The sequence below is a fragment of the Populus alba genome, chromosome 4, assembly GCF_005239225.2.
Source record: "Populus alba chromosome 4, ASM523922v2, whole genome shotgun sequence".
Lineage (NCBI taxonomy): Eukaryota > Viridiplantae > Streptophyta > Magnoliopsida > Malpighiales > Salicaceae > Populus > Populus alba.
Window position 1 is genome coordinate 8,078,248 of NC_133287.1, and position 23,468 is coordinate 8,101,715.

A 23,468-nucleotide genomic window follows, 5' to 3' on the forward strand; every position below is an offset into this window, starting at 1 on the left:
ACAGTTTTGGATTAAAACCATAAAGAATCAAGACGACTTCACTCGCAAGGACTCTCTCCACTCCACCAAAACCACTATCAAAATCTCCCCAGTCCCCATGGCTTCTCAATTCTCTTTGCTCATCCTCATCCTCTTCCTCTTCAACCTAGCTTCAATTCATGGTAAATTTTCATTCCTACCACGTTGGTTTTTTACTTTTATTTTGTTTATAAAGAAACTTTTAATAAACTGCCCTATGTTTCAGTGACAGGAGATCAGATCATGTTAGAAGATGGGTACATGGTAACTACAGTTTTCGATGGACACAAATTAAACATAAACCCTCATGCAGTTCAACTCAGATCATCTGAAATTGTTGTCCTCGATTCTTCTCATAGTGTTTTTTACACTCTACCATTTCCCATTTCTCAGGGTAATAATTAATCCATTTCACGTTACTGTTTCTTTCTTCTTCTTTTTTTAAGTGTGGAATTATATATTTGTAATTTTTTATAAAGATTATTGCTTGTTTGTAACCAAAGGTGTAGCACCAGATTCGTTAACTCGAGTTTTTCTAATTCCAAAATTGCAGCCAGCTTGATGGTTAAACGGTTATCTGGAGAGGGGAAAACTGGGTACATAGATGGAGAACCGGGTTTGGCTCGGTTCAATAAACCTAAGAGTTTTGCTGTTGATCTTAGAGGGAATGTTTATGTGGCTGATCAACAAAACCATGCTGTCAGAAAGATAAGCAACTCAGGTGCTTGTGATCACATATTTTTGCATTGAATTTGGATTAGCTTTGCTTGTGTATTGGAAGAAAAGCAAATTACAGACACTTGTTTTCTTTTTCTGGTTTTTTAGGGGTGACCTCCACCATAGTCGGTAATTACTCCCAGACAGGGCGGCAAGATGGTCCGGGGAAAACTGCAACATTCTCCAGTGATTTTGAGGTGCTTTTTGTCCCTCAAATATGTGCTTTGCTAATTTCAGATCATGGAAATCAACTGCTTCGCCAGATTGATCTTAAGCCAGAGGATTGTGTAATTGGTTCTCAATCTGGTGAGAATCTGAACATCTTGCAATCTTTTACTTCAGGTTCTTTCAGAGCTAAATTGACACTGTATCATACTTTTGGATAGTAGGCCTGATCTATCTTGAACTCAAAACAAGGCTTCTCGGTTTTTTAATGAATCTTATCGTTTTTAAACTTACAGCACTCGGAGCTGTTAAATTTTGGGTTCTTGGACTGGCGCTTTCATGTTTGCTTGGCATAGTCATCTGGATTGCAACGCGCCCTTGTGTTATCCCCCATGTAATTAGTTACTTTTGTTCATATTGTGTTCTTCAAGATCAATCAACTTGGACAGCTTTTCTAACCCAATTATGTAGACAGGAAGGCTCCAGACCCCTTCATTTCAGCAAGACATGGAAGCATTGCCTAATCAATCTGGCGAGTCTAGTACCGATGAGTTGCTTCGGCGTCAGAAACGCAATTGCTAGTTCCAGTCTTTACATGTTTTCAAAGAGACTCTTAAGGCTGAGCCTGTCTCATCTTTCACTCATGTTCCAGATTAATACTGTAGGACCTAAGGTTTCAAACAATGATTTCATATCCTTGGTGGATTCTGATATAAATAATCCTGTGTTAGGCAAGTCACAGACGTTTGCTGATCAGTTGAAGGATATGATAGATTCTAATGTTCACTCGCAATTATCAAGCTCGTCGAGCGACGTCTTGAAGCTAGGAGAAGGGGGTCTGGAGAGATGTGATGCTTCATTAGATGTCAATGGAAGGATAAATGATATGATCCAGGCTAACATCATGGGATTCGGTAAGCTGGCCAAAGAAACAACTCCAGTTGATGTCCCTTTGGAAGGGAGTATGGGTTTAGTTAAGAGGAGATGAAGTTGCTAAGAGTGAATTCTCCATGTTTCTTGATGCTATATTTGCTAGGGCTTTGTATGCTACTATAACATGATGGTAGTGACCCAGAATTATGTGTTGTGATGTACATAATCTACTTTATGCTTTCTTTTAATTCGTCTTCTTGTTTCTGTGGCGTCTTCATCTTCTTGTTTCTGTGGATGTTAAGGGCATTGTTTCTCATGAGCAAGTTCATAAACACAACCATTTGCTAATCATCACAACAACAATATTCTTTCATATCACATTGGATGGGTTGATTTAGATTGAAGCAATCATGTTCATTGGACCAGCTGAATTAACCAATCATGATTTTATGTGCTGTTTATTGTATCACATCCAATTGATACAAAATAATTTTTAAAAAATAAAATAAAAATATAATTTTAATGTATTTATAAACAAAAAAATATTTTAAATTATAACTGCACCCTGAATTTACATAGAGATTGAGCTGACCCATCCTTAATTTGAGGCGGGTTGATAAAAAAATTAATTTAGAATTAATCTTGCTAAAATTTAAATTTAAATTGATTTTTTTAAAATATTATCACTTTTAATTTTTATAATTATTTTTATTAAATTAAAATTTTGATTTGTGATATAGATATTTTATGCCGAGTCAAAACTTGATTCAAGTTTAATAACTATCATTCTAAATAATATTATTATTAATTATTTAAAACATGTTTAAGAATATGATAAATATTATTTTTAAAATTTTTTTTACTTAAAAATATATTAAAATAATATATATATATATATATTATTTTTAAAACTTTCAAAATAATAATCTGAAGATAAAAATTTAAAAATACAAAAAATTTAAAAAACGCAGTTGGACGAAAAAACAAAAACAATCTAAGGAAGCACCTCCCTCTCTCTGCGTCCACACGACCCTTTTAGTACAGGCGCACTCCAACTGCAAATAAAACCCCGCAACAGTTTTACGCGCGACCCTCTATTTTTCGCTTTGTGAAAATCTCAGACAACAACAAAATGCGTACAAGAAGCAACAGCAAACAATCTTCAGGTACTGTCATTTCAACTATTGTCTCTTACAATAACATAAGCTTTTTCTATGAAACAAATGGGTGTTTTGATTTCCTTAAAAGCTCTTTTTTTTGCCTGTGTCGTTGTATAAAATTACTGAATTTCCTTTGAGGGTTTTGATGGGTATTTGTTTCTAGTTTGAATTCTATGTTTCTTGGTCGGAAAAGTTGGTAATATAGAAAAACTGAGACATGGGTTCTTGTTGGTTTTCATTTTGTGATGCAAAGTTTGGAACTTTAGTGGCTCCAAATTGAGTGTTATTTAAAACAATGTATTTTATCAGGTAAAAGATTGAATCCTTACTTAATTTCTGTTGCTCTAAATTGAATTTTGTTTAGAATATTGAGTTTGGGCTGCTTTAAGAGTTGTGGATTTTTATGATATAAAACTGCACTGCATCAATTTGTACCATTCGTTTTGATTTAGACTTATTTGTTTATGCCCTTTTGTTTTGGCAGGGAAGGAGAGTACAGCGAGTGCTATACGTGATGTGGATAGTGAAAGTCTAGCTGACATGTCAAATGAGGCAGTGGATAAGCTTGTAAGACGTGTGAAGGGGCGGGGATCATCTGGGAAGAAGAAACAAGATAATCGGCTGCAATGTGATTCTGCTGCCACTGTTAGTTTATTTAGCCTAATGAGACTGCTTATATTTTCTAGCGATGGTTTCTTTTGATATTATATGATAGAGAAGATTTGGCCAAATAAGTTTCTTGATTTAGTGAATTTTCTTTCTGAGGGACTTGAGTGGTTGATTTACTTTTTGCATAGTTTAGAAGTAATTATGAATTTTTAAAGTTCTTGGTACTTCTCTTCCCTTTTCCTAGAAAATGAAAGCGTAACTTGGATGATGCTCTTTCACTGTTGGTATCAACTACTTCTAACTTTTTTTTTCCTCCCTATTCCTCTGATTTTATCTTCAGGGTGAGAATGGGCTAAAAAGTAATGGAAAACAAGTTGTAGATGCAAGAGTTACTTGGAATGACTTGGATGCTCGGGGTCTTGCTCAAGATCCTGCCGCAAATGACACTACAGAAGTTGAAGGGGGAGGTTTTCAGACTGCTTTTCAAGAGAGTGATCAAGAGATGGATGACATAGATTGGGAAGATGGTTCGTCTTCCATACTGGGTCATGTAAAAAATCATCCAGGTGATGGCATTAGGGAGGTTACTATTGAATTCTGTGAGTCGCCTGACTCTGCTAAACGGAAGCCCATTCGTCGAGCTACTGCTGAAGAAAAGGTGACATGCACTTCTTTCACTAGCACTGCACATGCAATATTTTGTGCATCTTGTTAATGAATGAAAAAGATGACTACTCTTTCTTCCTCAGGGATTGGCTGAGCTTGTGCATAAGGTTCACCTCCTTTGTTTACTTGCAAGGGGCAGAATAATTGATCATGCTTGTGATGATCCTCTCATTCAGGTCAGCTACAATAATTTTTTAATGAAATGTACAATCTAGCCATGACTTGTAGATTATATGGGTGTTTGTGATTGATTTTAACTTCCATATCTTAATCTGTTTGTTAATACTGAGCATTACTAGCCTTTTGGTTTTCACACTGTCTGCACTGTCTAAAGGTTTTTGTTAGAATTGGAAGATGTACGGATTATGTTTGATTTGCTAGACTTCCTTTGTGCATCTCTCCCTCAGACACAAAATGTAATTTTTGTTTTTTTGCCCCATCAAATGGTGAAATAAACAGATATGTACTACCATTATTTTCTTGCATCTGAGAAAATATATTATAATGACAGGCCTCTTTACTTTCTATTCTACCGGCGCATTTGTCGAATACATTAGGGGACTCAAAACTTCATGCTAAGGCTTTATCTCCTCTTGCCCATTGGGTAAGTTCATACTTTATATATATTCTTCAATAGGAATCAGACCAGCTTTATTGGGTCATAGTTGACACTGTTTTGTAAAATTTGCAGTTTCATAATAACTTTCATGTTGTAAGTTCAGTCAGTGAAAAGAGATCATTTCATTCTGCTTTGTCATGTGCTCTTGAAACTCGCGAAGGGACTCTAGAGGAGGTAGTATCCTGATCTCTTGAACTTGGTTCTGCTTCCAGATTCTAGATTCTCCCCTATTTATTTACTTGTATTGATTATAAATTTGCTACTTTTATGAGAAAATTTTCTTCATGGAGGATTAATCTTCATTTTTTGTGGCCATTTTCTGGTAGAAAGCATCAAGCCTTGGGATGGCTTACTTATCAAACAATTAAAGTTTTTGGTTTGGATCCCTTCTGTTTATTTCTATCATTTTTTATCCAACACATAACTGCAAATTGACAAAATGATATTTTTCGGATGGGTAAAGATACAACAGAAGTGGCAAATTACCTGAAACAAACAAAAAGGGTTCAAATAGAACATTTGAATAATTTTAGTCTGCAAATCAAAATTTCTAAAGTTGGAGAGGTATCCTTATACGTTCCATAATTTAATGTCCCTTTATGGTTTGACCTAATTATTATCCTGGTCATTTTATCATATGTGAAGCCTGTATAACATAATTGCAGTTCATATTGATTGTCCTTTTCTTTTTGGAAGGATGTAAAAGTTTACAGGTCTTCTTTTCTTGCAGCTTGCAGCATTATCTGTGGCACTATTTAGAGCTTTGAAGCTCGCAACCCGGTATGGTGGTATAATAAAACCAAAAACCATTCATTGTTGTGATTCCTGCTGTGCAATTTTAGATTCTCTCTATAAAGTTTTTTTTCCCCTCTCCCTTGTGCTCTTTAAATTTATTGTTCTCTTTGTTTTTTTTTTTTTTTTCTTAAAAAAAAAAACGTTCATATTCTCTGCACTGTCTGATTCAATGTTCATTGTTTTTAATGGATTAGTCATGCTGTAATCCGTGGACTTGCTGGAGGCTGCTCTTTTCAGACAATTAACTGGTGGTAGCCACCAAATTATGCTGTTTAGGTTTCTTGTAGTTTTGTATGCGTGCCTGTTTTTTTTCAGGATAACATGGAAAATATCTTATATTGCAGGCCCTTGAGCCCTGAATGTTATGATTTTGAATTTTGATACTTTTGTTTATGAAAGCATAAATTTGTAGTAATGGTTACTTGTTTCAGATTTGTATCCATCCTTGATGCTGCTTCCATAAAACCTGATGCTGACAATTACGAGTCCTTGAATCAAGATACAAGTAAAATGCATAGGGGAATATTCAACACTTCAACACTGATGGTGGATAGACCAAAAGAGGTTTCCATACCTCCTAAATCTCCCTCATGCAGTGAGAAAAAAAATGTTGCCGAAACCTCATCCAAGGCTTCATGCAAAAGTAAAGATAACTGTTCAAGGAGCAAGAAAATTCAATCTAATGATTCTCCTCCTGCTGTTGAACTAAAAGATAATATGGTAGATGCATTTCCATGTGAGGCACAAAATAACACTTCTGAAGAATGTGTTACCAAGAAATCTCAGGGTTCAAAGAGGAAAGGTGATCTTGAGTTTGAGATGCAGTTGCAAATGGCCATGTCTGCAACAGCAGTTGCAATTCAAAGTAACAAAGAATTGGATGTAAAAGAATCAAATAGTAATTCATCTGATGTCTCTTCTCCATTTAAGAGAATCAGAAAAAATGCAAATGAAGAATCTTCCTCTCAGGGAATCTCAACTGCTCTTGGATCCAGAAAAATAGGATCTCCTCTTTATTGGGCAGAAGTATACTGCAGTGGAGAAAATCTGACAGGAAAGTGGGTGCATGTGGATGCTGTACATGATATTGTAGATGGAGAGCAGAAGGTGGAAGCTGCAGCTGATGCTTGCAAAACATCTTCGAGATATGTAGTTGCTTTTGCTGGGCTTGGGGCAAAAGATGTGACTCGCAGGTTTTGCATCCTCTGAAATCTCTTTTGTTTTAAATATATATATGGTAATTTTAAATAAAATCACATTTTAGTCTAGGCATACAAAACATTAAATATGATCTTTGAGTTTCCAATTGCTAGAGTCTGTATATGTTTGCTCGATTCATTAGTTTTTGGAAATGCTCTTTGGCAAGATGTGAAGAGGAAGACCTAGCACAACCCTTTTCCTTTTTCTCTCTTTTTTTTCCCATTTGAGCTATAGTGCCAAGGGCGCTCCATTTTTACATTTAGCTTGATTTGCAAATGAATGCACCTTTTGATTTTCTCCAATGAGATATTGGTCTTTTTATATTGCATGTCATGTGGGACGACACCTTGATTCCTTGAGATAAAAGAGCTTTCTTGCTAGATATATGGCAATGGGAGATAAAGTCTTCTTCCTTTTCTTTCCCTTTCAGTGATTGCCTACAAGATTTTCCTTGGTGGTGTACTTCTAAACAGGACTAGTAGAATGCACACTTAAATTATGTAAATGTTTGTTTCAAGCACCTTACTAATTATGCTCCGACTCACTGAAGATTTTATTATATTCTCCAATTTTTTAACCCTAGGTTTGAAAATCCTGCTAGTAAATGCAATACTTGTGGAATAGCTTAAAGAGATGTTGAAACAATAGTCATCTTTATAGCCATATATATTATAAAAAGATTGTAATGCAGGTACTGTATGAAGTGGTACAAGATAGCATCACAAAGAGTTAACTCGCTTTGGTGGGATGCTGTATTGGCCCCACTGAGGGAGTTAGAGTCAGGAGCAACTGGAGGTATGGCACATTTGGAAAAGCCCCATGCTGACGCCTCAAATGAACATGAAAATGTGGTAGCATCAGGATTGTCTGATCTTCCAATGCCTAATGAACTTCCAAGCAATGTTGACTTGCCCAAAGAATCTGGGAGGAAGAATGATGTAGAATCTTCTGGCAGGAATTCTTTTGCTGCTACTAGAAACACCATTGAGGATATGGAATTGGAAACTAGGGCACTAACTGAGCCTCTTCCTACTAATCAGCAGGTATATTGGTATCAATTAAATGATCTCAAAGGTTTCTTTGCAAATTCTTGTTTTATAGAACCCTTTTCCTTGTGCAGGCATACAAAAATCATTCGCTATATGCAATTGAAAAATGGCTTACAAAGTGTCAAATACTTCATCCTAAGGGTCCTATTCTGGGATTTTGTTCTGGACACCCTGTTTATCCTCGTGCTTGTGTACAGACACTCAGAACAAAAGAGAGATGGCTGCGTGAAGGGATGCAAGTTAAAGCAAAGGAACTTCCAGCTAAGGTCTGGTTTGCCTAATGGGAATATATTGTAGATCTATTCTTCTATTAGATAGTTGAGTTTTCTATATATTGTAGATCTGTTCTTTTATTAGATAGTTGAGTTTTCTATTACAATTCTTGCAAATAGATAACGCATTTCATACAGGTAGTGAAACAATCTGGAAAGCTTAAGAAAGTGCAATTTTCCGAAGATGATGATTATGGTGAGACTGATTCCGGAGTTGTTGAACTTTATGGAATGTGGCAGCTAGAACCCTTGCAACTTCCCCATGCTGTAAATGGGATTGTTCCAAAGGTGACTTCCTAATATTCTCCTTTTCTCCTAACAATGTATTTCAGGCTTAAATTTTCAAATTGATGGAGATTGAACAATTTTCCCTAGCAAGTATGTTACTTTTCTTCATAACAGCATTCATGTTACGCAGTACATAGATTATCATTATATTCTATCACTGAATAAGTTTGTTGAAGAAATATATATAATGTTTTACGGGAAGATCAGTAAATATTTGTGCAATCTTATCTAATTTTTAATCTAAAAAGATTGTGTAAAGTTCCTCTAGGAATGGATGTATTGGGATTTGAGAACTTAATATTTTATCATGGAATAATCATCTGAAAAACCCCTTAGGCCACCTTTCATTTATTTCTAGATTGTTATAAAGCTCCAACTATGGGTGGTGACAGAATTCTATCAGGACATAGAATGACTTCATTTCAATTGTATTTTTCCACTCTGTACCTTCATCATTTGGCTGGTTGTATGACTTACAGATGTACAAAGCCTTCTTAGGACAGCTTCCAAATGCCACGTAAAACTTCATATGTAGTTTATTGAACAATGAGATTTATAAGTTAACACTTATTTGGTTGATGCTGCTTCTTTTGTAAATGAAACTATATTTTCACTGACTGTTCAATTTGAATCTGAATTCAGAATGAACGAGGTCAAGTTGATGTGTGGTCTGAGAAATGCCTGCCACCAGGGACTGTGCACTTAAGATTGCCAAGGGTATTTTATGTTGCCAAGAGACTGGAAATTGACTATGCACCTGCCATGGTTGGTTTTGAATTTAGAAATGGTAGATCTGTTCCAGTCTTTGATGGTATTGTTGTGTGCAATGAGTTCAAGGATGCAATATTAGAGGTAAATAGCTTGCTACTTGGTGCTTGTTGAAGTTTGGAACTTGTTGAAATGGTGTGATGATTTTTTAATGATTAGTATGATCTTGAAGCCCCCTCTTTTTCTCTCTCTCTGTTTTTTTTTGGTAATATTGCTTATACTTCACCATTATGATGCTCATCTCTCTCTCATTTCACACCAACTAAGATATGTAGTTCTTAACCTTGACTCAATTTTTTGAAGGAAAATGATGTAACAAGTTGAATGGTGCTTGAACTTTTTCTACACCTATTTGAAATTGTTTTTCTGTTTCTTCAGTATGTCCTTCATACATCTGCATGCAAAGTTTTTCTTTTTTTTTTTTTTTTTTTTTCACGCTTTCTGACTTCCTTTCAAGATGGTCCTGGTGTCTTCCAACTGATAGGCACATATTTTGTTTTTCTCTCTCCAGGCATATGCTGAAGAAGAAGAGAGAAGAGATGCTGAAGAGAAGAAAAGAAATGAAGCGCAAGCTATTTCTAGGTGGTATCAACTTCTTTCATCAATCATAACCAGACAAAGGCTGAACAACTCGTACGGGAATGGTTTGATGCCAAGCAATGTCCAAAATACAAATAACCAGCCGGATGTGCATGTTGGTAGTGCACAACCTCCAGGACACCAAAAAGATGCAAAGGATCGTAAGTTAAATGCTCCATCAATGACTCTAACAGATGACCATGAGCATGTGTTTTTGGTAGAGGATCAGAGTTTTGATGAGGAGACCTCAACAAGGACAAAGCGGTGTCATTGTGGGTTTTCGGTCCAAGTAGAGGAATTGTAGTTGCCAATTCCATTGCCGATGCAGGACTTGTGCTTGGAATGAAGCATGATGATTATTGAAGAAGCTAGACTCTGGAATTAATATTTAAATTTTGTCAGGAAGTGAAGCCCCTTGGATTAGATTGGAGAGGACACAATGCATGGCAATGCATGTTCTTCACTGTTTCCCCTCTCCTACAAGTAGCTGTTGCTGTGTTGGATGTACATAAAGCAGCTCCTGTACAGTTTGACTCAGAGAAAATGTAACAGCTTTATCCCTCTTCTTCTTGTGTCGAGAATACGAGCTATTATAAATTTCTTTTTGGTAACAGAGGAACAATATCCCTCCTTTGCAATGGTCCATTCCTTTTCATCATCATAAGAAAAATTCAGGTATACTGCTTGAACGTTGCCTTGATTTCCAAGGTAGAGTACTGGCTGGCCGGCACTATGGAGCCATTCTGATCTGGTCATGGCAGTTGCCACTGCTTGTAGATGGTATGCAAATATGTCCTTCGCAAGCGTAACTATTTTTTGAACTCCACTTTGAGGCATGCTACGTGTTTGGTAGAGCAACCGCAACCGGAATAAAAAGCACCATCGGTTGGAGAAAATTGCTTTGCTCCAGGCGGTGGAGCTACAATACTATTGCTTTTTTAATTGCTAGTGAACTCTCCCAGCTATTCCTCGACACAAACTACAGCAAAGGTATAGGCATCCCCACTCTCTCATGGCCCGTGTTCTATAAATGGACCTCGTTATTGACCTGCAAAATATAAGAGAAGGCTAGCTAGGTTTGCTTTCATTTGCCCTAGTGATTGATCATGGAAGATTTTAGGGATTGAGGGGTCCTAACCAATCCAACCCACAAATGATAGCTTGGTGCTTTCGACACATAAATAAAAGTATCACATTATGCCTTTTCTTGCCTCCATACGAGACATCAGGTAGGCCCCATAACAAGAATTTTAACCCCTAAGAGCACATTTGACCATACTACAGTGTGTATATTAATGTGTTATCGGGCTACCTTCCATGTATCTCGACTAATTTTATAGATTTTAAATTTAATAATTATGTAAGTTTTCAATAATTCCTAAAATTTATAAGACTCGAACTAATAATTTCTAAAAAATAATTCTAAAATTTGATTAATTAAATTATACCACTGGATTATATGGTATATTAATAGCCCATGTCAAGGTACAACTCTTCTTGACACCAAATATTTTTAAATTTTGGCCGCACTAGGATAGGATAGCTTGCGATTCACGAATAACATAGTATTGATCTTTCCATAGCTAAAGTAGTATGCATACCCATGATAGATCGAACACCATTAAAAATAGATTCTAAACTTATATTTAGTGGTGATACGCAATCTTAAAAAACAAAAATAATCTTAAGACAAAGGGATACATTAAAATTTTACTTTTAAAAGTGAAAAAAATCAGTAGATATTTGGAAGAGATATATTAAAATTTTATTTTTTAAAAAATAATTCAATCAATCAATACACCGAACTAAAAAAAAGTCAAAGATTAATATGCCCTAAAGAATCTCAAAAGATTAATTTGCCACATGAAAAATTATTTTACCCCTCAAGTAAAGCTTGCAAATTTAAGGAGTGAAAGGAAAAATTGTGATTTTACAATAACAATTCACATTATTTTATACTTCTATAAAACCACTATTTTTTTTGTTAAAAGAAAATTATTTCTACCATCCTATAATTTAGTGAAAATTACATTTATTTATCAAGTTTTAAAAAATTACAGCCCGAGTCAAAAAAAAAATTTCAAATCTAAAAAAATACCCTAATTACACTCCTACATATTAAATTGAAAAATCAACCAAACAACCACCACTACTTTTTTGTATTCTACTTGGCTTTCTGGGTTCGATTCTTTATCTTTAGGAAAGTAACAAATCCCCATATTCATCCTCAACTTCTCAGTGCTTTCATCATCAAAAACCCAAATCACCAACCAACAGCCACACCAACAAATCCACACAAGTGCAATTTTTGGTCACCTGATCACCCCTGCAAAATTAATTTTTTAAACTCAATTTAATCTGGGATTTAAAAAAAAATAAAAAAATCTAGAGATTTGAGCTTGTTAAGTTGTAATCCTTAATAGATTACATATTGTTCCAATATCCCACGTCATATAAACAAGGTTATTAATTTTGTTTTATTTCATTTGAAATAACCGAAATATTTCATATCAATTCAAAAAAAAAAACAAAACAAAACATTCATCTCATTTCAAATCTCAGTCCATTCCGAATTTTTTGGCTAAATTTCAACCAGAATGTTTCGGTTTCATTTCACATGTTCCGTTCCGCTCTTAAAAAGTTATTAAATCAAATTGAACCTAGTTCAATTTAATTAATTAAATCACCCAAGTATAAAAGGTTCTTTTTCATTACTATTTTCAATAATAATGATATTAATAATAATATTAAAAATTATTATTACTATTTTCATTAACAATAATATTAATTTTTTTAAAATTAGATTTATCGTTAATATATATGGTTTATATTCATGTTTTTTTTTTTTTTTTTATGTTTATACTTTGTAGGAATTTGAGCAAAACAAATAATGCTTTATATTCCATTAGCCTTGATAATATTGACCTAGCTATATATTTAAAATATTTATGTTAAAATATTTTACTTTTATAATATTTTGATATTTTATTTAAGTTGAATTACTTTAAATTAAAGATCTATTTAATTCTTGACTATTTAGAAATATTTTAAATTTTAAAATTATATTTTTTTGATATTTATGTTTATATTGCATAATTTATAATTAATTTATCTTGAATTTAAATTATATTTATATATATATATATATATATATATATATATATATATATATATATATATATATGAACAATACAATCCTAAAAAAACATGCAAAAACATTTTAAAATTAAAACATTTCATTCTCAATTAAAAAAAAAAATACCTTCCAAAACAACTTGCACCGAAAGACTGTTTAATTTGGTGATTTGTGTTTTAGAAAATGATGTGGATCCAGCTAGGGTTATGAGAAAAGAGAGAAAGATAAGCCGGTATATGTTAAAGGTATTTTAGTTATTAAATAAAAATAATAGCAACCCTGTTAATAATTAGATAATTTTTATTAATTTTTTTAGCAATGATATTATATGTTAGTGTATATAAAAAGTTCAGAATTAAAAATGTAATTTCTCATAAACTCGACAGCTAAATAGTATTTCAACCAAATAATACCCAGTTTCCACATCTCGAAGAAGAAATATACAACATTTAGTCAGCAAACTGAAAAAAATGAAGGAACGTGCTTCTTTCCTGCAGCAACAGATAACGTTGTCTAACAATGTTTGTCCTCGGTTTTGAAATTTCAGTACATCGTCCTAGAGTCACAATCGGTCTAAATTGACTAACAATTCTGGACAAGATTCTACTTGTTTTCAAACAGAGAAAACAGAAGACTAGGTAAAGGTTTTCTCTGTCAAGGGACAAGCGGATTAGCATTAAGAAAAACATGCAGTTATGAACATCATTCTCTACGAAAACTACAACAAACCATGAAAGCTCAATAATAACAGTTAAAATCATCCAATTATACAAGAAGACAAGACGCAGTTACATGCACAGAAACACACACCACTGTTAACAACAAAGAACACGCACAACTGCCCAATTCTACGGATATGTAGAAACAACATAGTCCATCAATTGTTATTACCACTACTGGAAGGAGATGCCTAATTCTGAACACTCACTTCAGTCATAGCAGCAGCCTTCACTTTTGGAGGCCGACCCCTTGGCCTTCCACTACCTGTTGTCATTGGAACTGCTGAGGTGGCTGTAGGTGTTCCGGTTATTCCTCTGGTGGGTCGTGCCATCTTGCGTGGCCTCCCTCTTGGCTTTCCACTTCCTGCAGTGGTAGCCTTCGGCTTCACTGGCTTTGGTGGTGCATTTGGATCCTTTGGTGGACGACCCCTCGGTCTGGCGGGGGCCAGGTCTGCGGGTGGTGCAAGTGGATCCTTGGGCTTTGGGGGCCTACCACGACCACGCCTTGGAGGAGCACTGGGATCTGGCTTCATGTAGTTGTTTTTCAAAAACATTAACTCTCCAGTATCCGTCATTCGATTGAGGTGGTGTGCAAGGAGAGCTGTGTGGCCAGCCGGCAAGTCCCCGTGTTTTGATTCAATGTATTTCGATATTGATGTCTTGTTAGAGCCACCTGTCTCATTCAATGCTGCAATGGCTGACCAAATCATCTGAGAGCAATAGGAAAAGAGCCATCAAAATCACAAAAATCAATTCCTTGCAAAAGGACCAAAAAGAATACATGCCACCAGCACGGTGGAATTGGAAGGCTTATTTTTGAGAACTATGCAATCAATGATGACCTCAGAAGTTTCCTTTGGGTTTTTTTATTTTACATTTTTTTTCAATAAATACAAGAAAGGGAGTAGAACTAGAAGTGCTAAAAACTAAGAGAAAAATGTAAACCAAAGATACAGAAATCCCTTTTCCCTTTGCTTGGAAAATAAAAGCATAGAATACTAGCAGTTAATATAAAGAAATTCAAATGCATTTAATCTCAACTGTGATGAGGAAAATGTAAGATGAGGATTGCATGAAAATGGCTTTATCTTAATTTTTTCAAAACATATTTAAGCACATTACGCTGGAGATTTAACCATGATGCTTCAGAGGCTGTTAAAATTCATCTCAATAACACCAAAGTGAAACAGTGCTTTTTTTTTTTTTTACAAGCATAAAAAGTACTTCTCAGAGTTTTTGCATATTAAAAAAAAAAATGCTAAATACAGTCAACTTTATTTTTTTTCCTTAACATACATATGAACAGAGGATTTCAAGGAAATAGGCTTCTTGAATATACTTTTAAAAAGAAAAAAAAAAAACACCACTCTTCTATTTCAATAACCCGAAATTTAACATGAATTGAGTCAACAAAAACCAAGCCTAAGAGAGGGGGGGGGGGGGGGGGGAACAATTCAAGCTTTGGTTTTTTAAATGGCATAACCAAGTCAACGAAATCCAAAACCAAAAAAAACTCTTTAATCAAAACAAAATGCAAATGATGATTTCAAGAAAACTGAATTTCCCAGAAAGTTCCATTTTTCCCCTTTAATATGAAAAATTCAAGCAGGACTGGAAGCAAAAAACAAAAACTAAAAAACACAAGCTCAATCTTAATAAAGAAATCTAAATCAAATAATAAAAAAAGGTCTTTATCATCTTCCTCAGAGGCCATTTTCTCCATTTCAAGCATCAAAACCAAAAAAATCTAAAAAAAAAACAGAGAAGCTCAGTGAAGTAAGCTACGCTATTCAGAACTAAAGATCAACAAGAACAGTAAAAAGACAGAAACTTTCCCCCCTTTTTTCGTATAGAGAGGGAAAATAGAGTGTGAAGTTAAGTACCTCAGGGTAAGGAGGGAGTGATGGAGGCTTAATAATCTCCTCAGCTGCCATTAAATTCGCAACAAAATAGAGAAAAAGTTTGAAACTTTAAAGTCCACGCTCTTCACTGAAGTGAAATAAGTGAGTCCCCACAAAAGGAACTCTAACAACAACAACTGCTTTGTTTCAGAATCTTGTAAGAAATCACTATTTCTTGATCTATATTGCTAAAAAGGATATACCACAAGGTTTTTTTTCTTTTTTTTCTTTATTATTGGTTTAGGAGAGAGAATGGATGGATGGTTAGGATTGTTTAATTGATGATGGTGATCTAACGGATGAGAACGTGTCATAAGGATGTGACTTAGATTTGATGACGTGGCATGTTGTGAATATTTGTGGTACTTTTTTTTTTTTTTTTTTTTTCCATTGTTTGAGATTGGTTTTTATTTTGTTATCCTCATCGTGGCCTCTTGTACTAAAGAAAGATGTAGAATGGAATGGTCCCATGCCTTCTCAAAGAAAAAACAATGGTGAGAATCTAACATTTTGTATATTGTTTGTTCAAGAGTTTTTTCTTTTTAATAAACTAATATTAATAGATCTTTAAATATTTTTCATATTAGTATATAATCAAAGTTACCAATTATATATATAAACCAATTCCCGATAATAATTCATATATATTAGTATCATTAATAAAAATCTATTTTATGTTATTAACACAAACATAGCAATAAATTAAATTACATTATATAAAAATAAACTATTTAGAATTAAATTAATAGTTTTACCTTGTGTCTCTAATTTAGAAATCAAAAGTTTACAGTTTCACTTTAAAAGAAAATGCTTGAAAGAACCAAAAAGAAATGGAGAATTTAAAATAAAATAAAATAAAGGGAGACCTTAGTTACGCTATTTCATGTTAAGAAATTTATTACACTCATTTTGTAAAGGAAAGTGGTGATTTTGTATTTCCTATATAAGGTAAAATGTTTGAAAATGGAAAACAAAAAAAGGAGAGAGAAAGAAAGCTACTTTATTATTCTTTTTAGTAGTATTTAATTAATTAAATTCATACGTAAAACTACCAAAATAACCCAAACAATTTAATTTTATAATGCTTTCAACAGGATTATTTTAATATATAACCTACAAAAACCTTTAATTGTCAGCAATACCACAATAATATCTATCTATCTATGTATGATGTTTTTTTTTGAATGGGAGGGTTAATTGACACCCCTAACATAGAATGGCCTCATCCACAAGGGTATATGTCGGACACATGTCCAAAACCATACGATGAACATCTAGCTGGAAACTCGCCTCCTCCTCTCAAACCCAAAGGAGTACTAGATAGCTAATTATAAGATACAAATAATTGATCAATCTAGGAATGTTAACTAGGATAACTCTTTAGACATTTTATCACATAGTTATAAGATCTATGAGATCATCTCGATCGATTTAAGTTTAAGTTCATTCGCTAGACAAACGGACTTGGATTATCTTAGATATTTTGTATCATTTAGAGAAGAAAACAGATATCCAAGCGAAGGGGTTATTTATAGAGTTGTAAGCTAGAATTTAATCAAAGATTGATCCTTTTTCATCAAAGCATAGTCCTCTAATCAAATTGAGAGAGTTTTTAGATACATTTTATAGTTGTGAGCTTTATACCTATGTTGGTTTTACAATGATTGTTTTGCAACAAACTTGATTTTTAAAGATTTTTATGGTTTTTTCAAACTTGAAGACCAAAAAGCTTGTTTTTAGCCTTTGGATCTTAAGAAAAATATGACCAACCTTTGATAAGAACCCATTAAGAAGGCTTAAAGTGTAAATACACAAATAAAATTATTGGTTTCGTGAAATGGGTATCTTAGTTAAAGCTGACTAAGTTGATCAATTTTAAGGTTTCGTTAGAGTAGCTTCAATGTAAACATACCTTTCGATTGGATATATTCTTGCTCAATTTGAATGCTTATAGCTCCTGTATTCATTCATTTAAAGGTGTTAACTCGTTTTTGATGAGAATTTAAAAATATAGTGATGACTGATAGAAGAGAAGATATTGTTGAGTTCGTTAAAGATAATAGTATATAAACATTTGATATGAAGAAATGATCTTTATATAAGGGGAGTTTTTTTAATTGAATAGTAATTGTTACAGCCCTAGAGATGGTTGGAGACGTCATATTCATTTGTTTAAAAGTGTTTTCTTCAATCAACCAAAATTACCAAAGAATAAGTTAAATAGTAGCCGAACGACCTGTCGTCTAGGTTAAACCTTAGAAACTATGATTTTTCATTTGGGATTTGCAAATTTTCACTTTAGTCCCTATTCTTTTAATTTCTTTTAATTGCACTCATAATTCTCTCCTAAACTTTTAATTTCATGCAATTTCACCCTTGTCAAATTTAATTGCCAACACCAAAGTTGACAGCCAGTTTTATTTTAGTCCTTGGTTATAAAATTGTGCATTTTAACTCTTAGTTAATCAAAAACTTTTAACTTCTTCAATTGGCCCTAATTTATCAAGAGAATTTGTTTGCGAATAACACTATGAGAATCATTCAACCCCATTAGAAATTGCATCATTTTTCATTGATCTTATTGTGTTACGTGTATTATGTCGTTATAGGAAGCTAGTTCATCCATAGACCCTTTAATTTCATGTAGTAGATAGAAACTGAGTTGTTCTTGTCGAAGACAAAGTAATGTCTCGCATTGAATTTCAAATATGCGAGGTGCATTGCTTTGGGAGAATCATTCATGAAGATCTTCTCAAATTTCATGGGCAGTTGAGTAATAGATCACACTGTTTGAGATTTTTGGACAATAATTTTTTGACAATCTAAAACCGAACCATACATTACACGAAACTAGGCTACATAGTTTTCATGATTAATTTCTTCTGAGGGGCTTTGATTGAGCCATTGACGAAGCCTAGTTTATTCTTGAAGTTTAAGGCAAGAGGCACAATCCTTTTCCAAGTAATGATGAGTGAAATAAGGATTTGAGAGATTTGCTTTTGAATTATCCATAAAAGTCTTTGTTTTTTTTGATAATTTTCTTGTTTAGGAACAAAATAAAGGGTGCGGTACTAGAATTTAGGATATTACTCTGCTTTGAAAGCATGTAAAAATAAAGAGAAAATTGAATTTGCTGGAATGATTGTATAATTGATCACATCATATATATTTATACAAAGAGACTTACAGTCATTCTCAGAACTTAGAAGTCAATTACTACTTATAGTTTATCATCCTATAAGTTAGGCTTTACAATAGAAAAGTTAATGTATACATAATATATAGCTTGTGAGATTCCTAACAAGTTGTCTGCTGATTGGATCGCGTCACCTCACTAGGACAATGCCAGCCTTCAAATGGAATGTGATCCATATATCACAAACATTCTACTTGGAAGAACTGCAGACTGAGTTGAGATAATTCAGTTTGATTGGAAGCTAATATGCCTGAGAAAATAGATTCCACTGAGGATGAGTTTTTTGCAAATCTTGCCATACTTGAATTACCAACTAAAAACATCCTAGTTTTTTTTCTAAATTCAGGGCTGATTCTTCTTCACTCTCAGCATGGGGAAATTCAATTGTTTTACATGTAATACATTGAAGATACAGAAAGATCTACTAATGAAACAAACAAAATATGGTTGCAATTTCTGCTTTTAGTCTGGAAATGTGTCGAAGTCTCAAAATTGTCATGAAAGGGAAGTATAAAAGCAACAAAAAGCATTAATGGCAACCACCACTCACAATTCTTGACACGGTATTTCAACCCATATGACATAACCAATGCAAAAACCTGGAAGGAAGGCTTAATCCTCCTTCCCATCCCTTTCAACCCCTCCCTGTCTGAAACAAAAGAATATGATCTGAAAATGGTAGATATAAACCGTAGTCTACTTCAAGTAACCTAACCTATGCAATCAAACCAGGTATGCTTGTGCAATCCTTCTGGCCCTTCTCCTTTGCCTGGGAAAAGGCTGCTAGGAGGAGATACTGCAAAATTTTGGGCTTACACCTTTTCAGTGGAGCCCAAAAGAGACCATTTAGAAGGTGGTGGCAGACTTCAGTTTTTGTTGTATGTGAATATCATTCACTGACCGAAACAAACTAAAGACCAGGAATCCTCTGTTCCATCAGGAGATATCCTGGCATTCTGCAGAAAACATTAAGTTCCTCGAACTCTTGGGCCTGCACTTGATGTGGAGTAAGTTCCCCTTCTCATCCATGAGAAAGGGACCTGGATTGTTAAACAAATATACTGTGTTGATATTTGAAGTCCTGCTGTATTGTTAAACTTTGTTAAATGAGATTTTAAATTAGCTTGGAGCTTGGAATGACTAGCAAGAAAAGAGATGGAACTTACCTCGTCTCCTGTTTCATGGTTGGTAGGAGGAACTTTACTTCGGAGGATCCTCACTGAAGCTCCTCACCCGGAGTTCCACTGTCCTAAGATCACGCAGATGCTGCAAGATCTCTTGGAGAAGATCCATCCCCTTGTCTCCCTTCTGTATTGAACTCATACAATGCTTTAAGAACTCCCTGTCTGCTTCAAGAGCATGTAGCCTCTCATAAACATGATCTACCTCCTCTTCAATGGCTAGTTTTTTGCCGTCTAGATCAAATTCGGGAAGCAAAGAGTTTTCCATTTCAACAAACTCAGATTCAACATTTTCATCGAATATAAACCCTTCAGTCTCATTATCAGCAGCATCATCCAGAAGAGGAAGGAGGTTCTTTGCCATGGAATTCATTGTTTTCCTCTCGGGATAACGTCCATCCTTCGACGTATCAATTGAAATCCCATTTTCGTCTGGAGTGCTCATTTCATAGCTTTCACCGAATCCTTTAACGCTATAATTTGAGGACTGCTCTCCCGAATGCTCATCCTCAATATCGTCATTGTCATCCAAATGGAGTAGCTTCTCCTCCAAAACCTTGAGCTGATCTAAAATTGACAGCCTCTCTTCCTCAAATTCAACCAGGGAATCATCTAGAGCAGTCATCTGCTTCACACAATCCAGTGCTATTTCCTGCAAATTTACAACATCATCACCTGAAGTATTATTATTACCACTTTCTTGGTTTCCAAAGCTGCTGCCTCCATCTTCATCCCTTGCTTCACGATTAAGATCAATAGATAGCTCATCAAGATCCTCTGTGTTGCTGCATGTAACAGAAGAAGTTCTACTTCTTATACTTCCATCCTTGATTCTTCTAATCTTTCTCAGTTTTTCTTTAGCCTCATAGTCCAAAACCTTCTTGCGATACACTTCCAACTCTTTCTCAAGCTCTTGCTTCTCCTTTTCTCTCTTGATCATGAGCTCGTTTAGAAGTTGCAAGGCTTCCTGGTCATATTCAGACTGTTCTTCCATCATCCTCTGGTATTGCAATGCTTCCATCTGCATTGCTGCCTTCTCTTCTTGAAGCCTGTTTATCATAGCCATGGTCTGGTTTGCAGCTATTGCAGAGGCACTCCTCTCTTCCTCTAGTTCTGTATATAATGCTCCGAAAGCTTTTCTTTCAGCTTTAAGAGCTGTTTTCAGCCTTTCAACAGTAAGAACTGAATCGCCAAAATCCATCTCACTTACCACACTTCCGTCTAAGGATTCCTCGGTCCCTGACTCTCGCTTCTCGAATAGCATAAGCTTCTTATGCAAGTAGTGAGCACTGTCAGCAGAAGTAGGTGTCTCTGGAAACTTCTCCTCCTCAGCTTCATTAGACTCCAAATGTGAAGATAATATACCCACTTGGTTATCATCAGCTGACAACATTTTTTCTCCTTCGGTAGTTATTTCTGTGTCGTTTGGACCTAGTATAGCAAAATCGCAGTAGATTTACTTCTTGTTTTGCAGATCGTTGTAATTAAATTGAGCAAGCATTATTAGAGTAGGTAAGATATGGAATTCTGCTTACCAAGCTCATTACTTTCAAGGGCATCTGGGATCTCAGCTTCATTGTCGGTTTCAGAAGACTGGTCTTCTTGCAGGCATGGCAATCTTGTTGATTCTTGAGCTTGATTGGTTCCAAAATCAGAAAGCTCTATGAAGTCCTTGGATTTGGTTTGATCCGTAAACAAGTTGGAGCCATTAATTTCTTCCTCATAAGCTGCTTTTGATTAGATAATTGCACAATGTTGGTTAAGCTAATAATGTTCATGAAAAAAATATAGATTGGACAAGCAAATGAACAGTTGATTCTATACCTGGAAGCTCATCTGGTTCTACTGTTTCTTCCATGTCAACACTGTTTCCATCAAGCGATAATGTTAGAGCTTCTTCTGGAGCAGTAACTTTTTCGTGTTCCTTGCCGTCCAAATCTTTTTTCATCTCTGTGAAATTTGAAACTGAAGATTTCTCACAGCAATCCACTTCTATTCCCATGCTTTCAACTTCTGCATAACTTGTCATTTCTTCTTTATTCATTTCATTGTGTAATGCAGAATCAGAAGTTCCATTTTGATGAATTTCCTCTGCAGGATCTTCCTTTAAGTTGTATGGTTCTTGATTTGCAGTGGTTGATGAATCAATCAAATCAACTGGGATCAAGCGACTAAAGTCACAGCCAAGATTTCTCTCCAAATGCAGATTGATGATTTCAAGAGAATTATCTTTATCAAAACAATATTCAATCATATTGTCATCAAATCCTTGATGAATAGAGTCCATACCATACGAGTCCTGCTCCATAATGTGAGCTTCCTTTTCATCATAATGCAAGTTTGATTCAGACCTTGAACAGTCTTCCCCCACTGCATCTTTGAGGCAAAAACTTCCGACTTCAGATAGCATTTGATGTTCATCTGCGGCCACTTCATCTTCCTGTTGTCCTTCTCTATCATCTCTTTTAATCTCATTGCTGTCTTCATGGTCAGTATAATGTGCCAAGCTATCAGGTTTGCTTATTTCCTTGCAGTAAATTCCATCCTTTTCATCATCCATCTCTTCTACGATCAGATTTCCTTTCTTGCTATACTTCAAAGCTTCCCAGGAAGGCTTGAACAGCAGATAAGGAGGGTAGACATTGCTGTTTAAACTCTCATTGCAGCAAGAACACCTGACAATATTTTCACCATTTGCAGTAGCATCCTTGCTAACCCAAGAAAAGAGAGCAATTCTCCTTGTCATCCCACCAGAATGATCGCTGTGATTTGGCCGAGAAGCCAAGCAGTCCATGCACATATTCTGTGCTTCAGCGAGTTTTTGATGATTTGAGCAATAACTCAGTTTGGAAATCTCAGTTGCATGACTCTCACACACTAGATCTCTGTAAGAGTTGGTGTTTTTTCCGGGCTCCAACATATGATCAATCCTGGAACACCAAGGGCAAGGCTTTTGAAGGCCGAAGTATTTGGCAAATTTGGTTATCAGATACGTGAACAAAGAGTTGAGGAGTAGAAGAATGATCAAGACCCATTCAAGAACTGCATACACTAGAATTACAGTGAGTTTGTGTGTGTTTCTTTGCAGCATGGTTGCAAACCTGTTGCCTGCCATGGTTTCCTACTCTTGACTTTTGTTGTTCACAGTGACCAGACACGGAGAGAGAGAGGTTAAAGAGGAAGGGAATGAAGAATGTTTCTGTTGTTTTGACAAGGCAACAATGGCTGAGTTGTTGCAGAGAAGAGAAGCAGTGATGCTTTTTCAGAATGTATTAATTTTGCTTATAGTAACAGTAAATTAATTAATTAGATTTTATAATATGATGAGTTGTAAAAGTAATAATAGCATATGCCACATTTATGACATTAACAAAAAAAAAAAAAAAAGAGGATCCTCGCTCAATTCTTGGATATGGATTGCGGTTTAATCTTGCCAATTTTTTTTTTTATAATTTACCGTGTGTATATATTGATCTGTATTTAGTTTTTAAACGATTCTTTTTTACTTTTAAATTTATATAAAATATATTAATACATGTATATAAAAAAATAAATTA

At 34.8% G+C, this 23,468-nt stretch overlaps 4 protein-coding genes across 11 annotated transcripts; 2 read left to right on the plus strand and 2 right to left on the minus strand.

Moving 5' to 3' along the window:
- On the plus strand, positions 1-2,024 carry LOC118049105 (uncharacterized). 2 transcript variants are annotated; one of them, XM_035058994.2, is made up of 6 exons: positions 1-161; positions 245-412; positions 572-739; positions 844-1,041; positions 1,197-1,294; positions 1,376-2,024. In XM_035058994.2, exons 1-6 carry the CDS (start codon positions 98-100, stop codon positions 1,886-1,888), a joined length of 1,209 nt encoding a protein of 402 aa, XP_034914885.1. In that variant the 5' UTR covers positions 1-97; the 3' UTR covers positions 1,889-2,024. The 2 variants fall into 2 exon arrangements, with proteins under 2 accessions (XP_034914885.1, XP_034914894.1); XM_035059003.2 differs by having other exon boundaries at positions 1,372-1,633.
- A 755-nt stretch (positions 2,025-2,779) lies between these two features.
- LOC118049070 (DNA repair protein RAD4) lies at positions 2,780-10,391 on the plus strand. 3 transcript variants are annotated; one of them, XM_035058954.2, is made up of 13 exons: positions 2,780-2,939; positions 3,418-3,578; positions 3,883-4,200; positions 4,292-4,384; positions 4,720-4,812; positions 4,900-5,001; positions 5,558-5,607; positions 6,054-6,815; positions 7,514-7,865; positions 7,943-8,137; positions 8,282-8,431; positions 9,074-9,283; positions 9,711-10,391. In XM_035058954.2, the coding sequence occupies exons 1-13, from the start codon at positions 2,906-2,908 to the stop codon at positions 10,080-10,082; spliced, it is 2,892 nt and encodes a 963-aa protein (XP_034914845.1). In that variant the 5' UTR covers positions 2,780-2,905; the 3' UTR covers positions 10,083-10,391. The 3 variants fall into 3 exon arrangements, with proteins under 3 accessions (XP_034914845.1, XP_034914854.1, XP_073264902.1); XM_035058963.2 differs by lacking the exon at positions 2,780-2,939 and having other exon boundaries at positions 3,422-3,561; XM_073408801.1 differs by lacking the exons at positions 2,780-2,939; positions 3,418-3,578 and adding an exon at positions 4,543-4,624 and having other exon boundaries at positions 4,060-4,200.
- Positions 10,392-13,633: 3,242 nt separating this feature from the next.
- LOC118049063 (HMG-Y-related protein A) lies at positions 13,634-15,737 on the minus strand. Its single transcript, XM_035058941.2, has 2 exons — positions 15,517-15,737; positions 13,634-14,343 (listed from the first exon to the last, which is right to left on the minus strand). Exons 1-2 carry the CDS (start codon positions 15,565-15,567, stop codon positions 13,825-13,827), a joined length of 570 nt encoding a protein of 189 aa, XP_034914832.1. The 5' UTR covers positions 15,568-15,737; the 3' UTR covers positions 13,634-13,824.
- A 2,906-nt stretch (positions 15,738-18,643) lies between these two features.
- Positions 18,644-23,203, minus strand: LOC118049022 (myosin-binding protein 3). Of its 5 annotated transcripts, none has more exons than XM_035058893.2 (4): positions 21,736-23,203; positions 21,447-21,641; positions 19,897-21,342; positions 18,644-18,980 (listed from the first exon to the last, which is right to left on the minus strand). In XM_035058893.2, the coding sequence occupies exons 1-3, from the start codon at positions 23,024-23,026 to the stop codon at positions 19,931-19,933; spliced, it is 2,898 nt and encodes a 965-aa protein (XP_034914784.1). In that variant the 5' UTR covers positions 23,027-23,203; the 3' UTR covers positions 18,644-18,980; positions 19,897-19,930. The 5 variants fall into 5 exon arrangements, with proteins under 5 accessions (XP_034914784.1, XP_034914788.1, XP_034914779.1 ...); XM_035058897.2 differs by lacking the exon at positions 18,644-18,980 and adding an exon at positions 19,159-19,770; XM_035058888.2 differs by lacking the exon at positions 18,644-18,980 and adding an exon at positions 19,159-19,811.
- Positions 23,204-23,468: the final 265 nt, after the last annotated feature.

Bases quoted from the DNA above. Each gene is read 5' to 3' on its own strand.
- LOC118049105 (XM_035058994.2), top strand. From the start codon at position 98: ATGGCTTCTCAATTCTCTTTGCTCATCCTCATCCTCTTCCTCTTCAAC. The intron at 162-244 runs GTAAATTTTCAT...CCTATGTTTCAG, and splicing joins CAACCTAGCTTCAATTCATG to TGACAGGAGATCAGATCATG. The intron at 1,042-1,196 runs GTGAGAATCTGA...TTAAACTTACAG, and splicing joins TGTAATTGGTTCTCAATCTG to CACTCGGAGCTGTTAAATTT.
- LOC118049070 (XM_035058954.2), top strand. From the start codon at position 2,906: ATGCGTACAAGAAGCAACAGCAAACAATCTTCAG. The intron at 4,813-4,899 runs GTAAGTTCATAC...TAAAATTTGCAG, and splicing joins TATCTCCTCTTGCCCATTGG to TTTCATAATAACTTTCATGT. The intron at 7,866-7,942 runs GTATATTGGTAT...TTCCTTGTGCAG, and splicing joins CTCTTCCTACTAATCAGCAG to GCATACAAAAATCATTCGCT.
- LOC118049063 (XM_035058941.2), bottom strand. From the start codon at position 15,567: ATGGCAGCTGAGGAGATTATTAAGCCTCCATCACTCCCTCCTTACCCT. The intron at 14,344-15,516 runs GTACTTAACTTC...TATTGCTCTCAG, and splicing joins CACTCCCTCCTTACCCTGAG to ATGATTTGGTCAGCCATTGC.
- LOC118049022 (XM_035058893.2), bottom strand. From the start codon at position 23,026: ATGGCAGGCAACAGGTTTGCAACCATGCTGCAAAGAAACACACACAAA. The intron at 21,642-21,735 runs GTATAGAATCAA...TCTAATCAAAAG, and splicing joins AGAACCAGATGAGCTTCCAG to CAGCTTATGAGGAAGAAATT. The intron at 21,343-21,446 runs GTAAGCAGAATT...TTGCTATACTAG, and splicing joins CCTTGAAAGTAATGAGCTTG to GTCCAAACGACACAGAAATA.